This window comes from Plectropomus leopardus, chromosome 3, assembly GCF_026936395.1.
Source record: "Plectropomus leopardus strain MGB_pleo_1.0 chromosome 3, ASM2693639v1, whole genome shotgun sequence".
Lineage (NCBI taxonomy): Eukaryota > Metazoa > Chordata > Actinopteri > Perciformes > Serranidae > Plectropomus > Plectropomus leopardus.
Window position 1 is genome coordinate 10,533,980 of NC_142178.1, and position 6,501 is coordinate 10,540,480.

At 36.2% G+C, this 6,501-nt stretch overlaps 1 protein-coding gene across 1 annotated transcript in view; it reads right to left on the minus strand.

The window, feature by feature from the left end:
* The window catches only part of grb2a (growth factor receptor-bound protein 2a), a 29,375-nt gene extending 22,874 nt beyond the window's left edge, over positions 1-6,501 (minus strand). Inside the window, exon 1 of the mRNA XM_088075572.1 lies at positions 6,150-6,501. Within this exon, the coding sequence (XP_087931698.1) occupies positions 6,150-6,227 (78 nt within the window). The 5' untranslated portion in view covers positions 6,228-6,501. The remainder of the gene's footprint in view (positions 1-6,149) is intronic.

Sequence of the window (6,501 nt, forward strand, 5' to 3'; positions counted from 1 at the left end):
ACAGGAAACATACTGGCAGCATGTGTTCATATTATTTATTCATTATTTGCACCTATTTTGCTGAGAGCAAATTTATTATTTGATAACCATGAAAAAGATTATTGTGTCTTTTCAACACTGGGAATGATTTATTATTAGGCTTAATGTTTCAGCAAAAACAGAATTCACTCACGAATTATCGGTCTGTAACACGACTGAATGGAAATGATGAATGACATACATACTTTGCTACTCCCTCTGAATTTAACTGCATCTATAACAAAAGTTAATGGAGGAAATCAGAAAAATTGCTTTGATAAATCAAGAAGGTTATTTGTGGTCATTTTGATGTTTATACTTATGTATATATACTTACAATAAACAGTAGTTTTTTAACTACACAGTGAATCAGGAAACAAATAAAAAGTGAAATGTGGGGGTGATGCTCTTGAGTTCACTCCGTTATAAAACTCCAGTGATGTCTTGATGTATCATATTAGTCCGATCAGCAGTTAAGCACTAATGAGTAATGAACATAATGAGACACTGTAACTTTGACTGTGACAACTTTCAATATTTCATACATTTTTATCAAGAAATGGAAACATGCGTCCACACACAGCACAGAACTCAGAGAATTCAGTGCATAGTTTGGGGCTTTTCTCTGGCTCTGTGACATTATGGATCACAATCAAAGGAGAAAAGAGAAAACGTGAGAATACCTCCTCTCTAACGCTACACGTGGAGCTCTGCCAGCTGTCACCTCATGGTGCAGGTGAGACTAAAAACTTTTTTAAATCAAAGAAACAGACCACCAAAGGAGTGACCGAACCAGAGGTAAGAAAAACATTTTTTTATCAGAAATTTTCAGAACCCTGTCATGGACTAAATGACTTCCAGAACTCTTTCTTTTTCCGAGCAAATTGCACCTGCACAGGATCAGAGTCCGCTGTGAAGGTTTTTCCAACTGTCTTTCACGATAACAGTTTTATCCCAGACTCTACTGAAGCTGTTTAAACTCGGGGAATGTACCATGCAACAAGAACAAGTTTGTTCTTTCTCTATATATCTTATTTCTCCATCCCACTCTTTCTTAATTTTATGTCAATCACAAGACACTGCTTTTTCTTGCAAGCAAAAAGGCTTAAGGAAGTCTCACTCTTTCACACATTGGTTTCAGATTAGGACACATACATAAATAGTATACTATGTAACAATTTAAACTAAGGTAACAAAACTGCACTGTCACTGAAATATGTCAATATTTACCCCTTTTTTGTGTGTAATTATGGATAAACAATCTTTAATCTCTCAAAGCTTTCCAAGTGGTATTATTGTTGCTGCCACTATTCAAAGACAATAAGTTTAGAAGTCTTCCTAGCAACTACCAACAATACACGACACACTGCATTTAGTTTTCCACCATCTGTTATGTCATCAAAATTAGTGCATGTATGAGGACCTGTTAAAAATAGCCCTAAGACTGTTTTCCCATTGCCAGTAGACCAGCAGTGTACATGGCTCTACAGCAGACAAATAGTTTTTTTTCTCTTTTGTGTCATGTTTGATGACACTCTTTGGTAACTAAACAAAAGCGCTATGCACTTCCTTTCATGGTTGCACAATGGCTGGCGCACTTTCTTTGTTCAGGTTTTACATCGAGCCTTCATTTATCCAGGAGATCAAAAGTGAAAGTGAGCTACATTTTGCAATCAACATTTACTTCATGATAAGTTAAAGCAAAAAATGTGTCAATTTCCACTTTTAGTTATAATGTTCATCTAATTCCACATTATAAAATTTGTATTAAAGGAAAAGAATCTCCAGAAATCATGTCACACAGTGAGTCTTCCAGTGTTTGGTGGGAACTTCAAAACGTTTCACCACACGGGCTACCAGTTTTAGTCAAAATTACTTTGGCTGCATATAACAGATTAAGCAGCAAAGCTCTAAGGACAAACAAAGTAATTACCGAATCTCAATTTAAATTCAAAGAGCACTGAGAATTTACCTTAGGCGGACAGCTTGTCCAAAAGCATTAGATGGATTTTGATTTACTTTGAACAGCTTTATGTTATCTGTGCTTCAGATGGTCCTGTCAGTGTTATCAGTTCGTCAGCCTCGCCAATATTTCATTAATTCTAACAGTCCTTTCATTCCTTCTATCAGTGCTTATGTTTTTCCTTTTATTGTGAAGCACAGAGTATCCTTGGGTTCAAGAAGTTCACTGAATTCAATACTTAAAGCTCAAAGTAGTCTGGACTGGCCTGAGTGCACTGCTGTGTGAATACATTTCTTACCTGGATTGGGAACTTTTGGTATCTGCTAATTGGGAGGATTTTCTGAAAAAGCATATGCTTCAAAGCACAGTGGATTGAAAATAATAATTATTATTATTATAATTTCAGAGCCCACTTTTGCCTTTTCTGGAAAAATGTTGCCAAGGCAATGTTAAGAGGCTAGAATGTTATCAGACTGCTTAAATGATAAATATCATGGACTTTTTAAAAATTAAGAAAAATGTTTTTTTTTATCTAAATCTTTGTAGCAACATTTTTTTTGCTACAAATTCTCAAAGGGACATCTGTTATTTTCATTTGATTAACTGGTTGGTAAAAGAAGAACTTCTTTTCAAATACCCTCTCAGGGTTAGTTAAAACTAAATATGTATAAGACTATGTATATTTGTCAGCACATTATGTCACCACATTTGCATGTCAGTGCAGGTACTCTCCCTGATTAAAAAGCTGTTAAAACTGCTGCGTGACTGTGTGTATTTTGTCAGTTGACAGCGATCCCACAGTAATAAGCTCTGAATCATTGCAACACAAGACGACACCTTTTTGTTCCGTCTCTCCCCGTTAGTCATTATTCATAACATGTGGTCGAATTGCAGACTAATTATACTAGTAATACCTATCATCATTCATTTCATCATTCATCACTCATTTCTCTGTGAACTCTTTGTGCCACCAAAGAATAAAAACACACACATCAGAAGCATTAAATTGCTGCATGAACTTCTGTCAGTCACCAGAATTTGATTTCCCCACATTGGTCCTGACGATGCAGGATGACAGTCACCAACAACAGAACGAAATTAAACAATGTAACATATTTCCCCTTGGTTCAGACATTATGAACCGTGTGAAAGAACCCTTAATGTTTCTTTATCTGTAGGACAACTCTAACAGAGTCATCAGTGAAGGATTTCTAAAAAACAAAAACCAAACAAAAAAAACAAAAACAAAGATGAGACAAAAAATCTATGTGTTCTGACCAGGAGCAGGGATAAAAAAAAATTTAAAAAAGAAGAAAAAAAAGGAATGACCACAGGAGGAGAAATCAAAATATCCAATCTTCTTTTTCCTTCCGTCCGAAAAATCTTGCCCACATAATGGCTTACAACTGAGCTGTCCCAAGAAGCTGACAGATACGACTCTAAATGAGACCTCCAAGGTCAACGCCACAGTGGGAAATGCTATCAAAAGCTAACTGCTGCTGCACAAAAACACATTTCACACTCCATAATGAGGATTATTCTAACGATCTGGAAATGCAGATCTTTCAAATATATTCAAAAACAGACCCTGGAGACACTCATGTGGCCTGATACTATTCAAGTGAAGTAGGCTTGAATATTTAATAAATCATTTTTCCCAATGAAATCATTTCAGTAGTCATAATATACCAACTCACATGCAGAGATGTTTTGTTTTAACTGCTGTGGGTCTCAGAAGGAGCCAATATACTCAGCTGCGTTTGTGCATATATATCTGTGCGCATTTCCTTGTTAGGTATTACAGCAATCATTCTACAGGCAACTTAATTGTGAGAAAAGTAAAAAAAAAAAAAGATAGAGGCACTATTTTGACAAAGAGCATCAGGTAAAATGTTACCCTTAAACTTTAACAGCACAAAGCTGCTTGATCTATGAACCAAAGATTCAGCAGGAGAGTAAAATATGTTGTGTCAAATACAAGCTTCTTGCAATTTAAACAGCAGAAGCCATTACTGCCATTCCATTTATCTAAATGATATACATCGGGTGGGGTCGATAAGTAATACGACTACAGGATTCGTTTTCAGGTACTGAGATTTCTGTCATTCATTCTCCTTCTGTGTGCATTTTCTGTCATTGCTAAATGTTTCTATCGAATCTCCCCTCCAGCTATATTTCTCAAATTCTAACGGCCCCTTTCACAATCAGAGAAAAGCAGCAGCCTGGACGCAGACTGGAAAACGCTTGTTGATTTTAAATTATAGCTAAATGTTTTTGAGTGCCTTTCACTTCAAAAGCTTTAATGATAGCAAAGCAGGCCACATCCACATCAGCCTGAGGAGGTTTAACGGACAGATGGATCGCCCTTACAACCAGACTCTTTTTGTCATAACTCCAGTTTCCAGTTCCTGGAAAGTGCAAATGTGAATAGGAGTGGAGACTTGCAGATTTAAAGGAACAGTATCTAAGATTTATGGGGATTTAGTGGCACCTAGCTGTGATGATTACAGATTGCAACTAGCTGAAACTTCTCCTGGTTAGAATTCCTTCAGTGTTCACTGTAGAGTTTTTTTTTATGCAAGCTGAATTATCCACAGAGGTCTCTTTCACTCCAAAACCTACAGATCCAGTGATTAAAACTGACAAAAACTAGGGGTGGGAACCACCAGGGGCCGACAATACAATTATCACCATACAATGTTATTGCTTTAATGTCCCTAAAGGAAAACTTGTCAACATCTATACTATCTAATAAAATAATGTTTTCAGTCTGTTCATAGCACTTCAGTCATTTTTATTGCAGCAAAATGTACTGAGTGGACTGAAAAAGCAATTGATGTTTTTCCTCTTGTAGGCTGCCAAACGTTAAATTTGTATTTGCAATATCAATTATATAATAAAAACAGAGATACCTGGTGTTCATGTAACGATGCATTAAACAAAAATGTTCATGATGCCATGCTGTATCAATCTTTTACACACACAGCAAATACACTGAACAGAGCAGTTTCACCTTACAAATAATCAGTGTTTCTCCAGCAATGTTTGGCATGTCTGTGACAGGCTACTGTAGAAACAGGGCGCCGCAACATGGTAATCTCCACATACGACGTCCTGCTCCCTATGTAAATATACACCGCTTATTCTGCTGTAACGAAAACGCAGTGATGTTTATTTTCTGGTGATTATACACTAAAAAAAAAAACAAAAAAATATATACTTATTTGGCCTATATTATATTCTGTTTCTCCCAATATATGCCCCTAAATCCTAAAAACTGGTGCATTTAAATCCACACACCCAGTGCTCGGTGTTTTTACTCACTTAAAAAAAAATCAGATAAAACCTGGGGGAAGATACTGGAGACTTCCTGTCCTACTATAAGGACAAAAAAATGCTCTGCAGAAAAGTGACAGCTCAGAAGCATCACACTGTTCAGACAGCAGCTGAAATAAAACCTATTGTAGGCTACCTGCAATACAGTACATATCTAACATTACGTATCGTGTTCATATCACAATGGTACAAATAGTATAAGGAATTCATACTATAGATTGTCATCCAAAAAAGTATAAAAACCTCTAGTATGACATGTTGTCTAAAATAGTATAAAAAAGTCAGGGTATAGTATGTTGTCCAAAATAGCATAAAAAAAGTCTGAGTATAGTATGTCGTCAAAAAGGGTATAAAAATTCAGTATAGTATGTCGGCAAAAATACCATAAAAAATCATAGTATAGTATGTTGTCGAAATAGATTCAAAAAGTCATGGCATAGTAGGCCTGTGTCGGCCAAAATAGTATAAAAATGTCACAGTATAGTATGTTGTCCAATACAACTTTAAAAAAAATCATCCCATAATATGCAGTCAAAAATGTCAAAGGGCCTACTATCAAAACTGCCAGATAAATGTTTTGGTTAACACTTTCTTAAAATTAAATATTAAAAGAGAAAAATGTTGCATCCAAGTGTAAAATGTTTAGGCAACAAGCAAATGCGCATGATTATATTCACTTTGATATTCCACAAAAACAACTTATTATGCACAATATATCAAACTGGGAAGGGGCGAAAATCTCAGTGAAAGCAGGTCTGAGTAACGGTCCAAAATGTAGCGCTCGTTGAAACCTTTTCTTCAGTGACTTGGACAATAAATAAATGTGTCTCACCTTCAGTACTTGTCCACGCTTGAAACTCAGTTCATCGTCTGCTGTTGCGTTAAAGTCCGCTAAGGCTATGGCCTCCATGGAGTAAACCTGCTGACACTTTGCAGAGATAAGCAAACACAGGACGGGAGAGGACAAACAGAGGACAGGTAATGTCCCACACAGAGCGCGTGCAAACGAAAACTGAATTGACTTTTTCCTGAGGAAAAAAAAAAAAAAGAGAAAATTATATATATATTCGCTTTAATTGTGTATCAACACGCCGTATTTAAGTAGTCAAACGAGGCAACCACTCCCAAACGTGGTAGCGGACAATTAAAAATGTAGTGATGAAGTAATAGTCCTAAAACGCGGA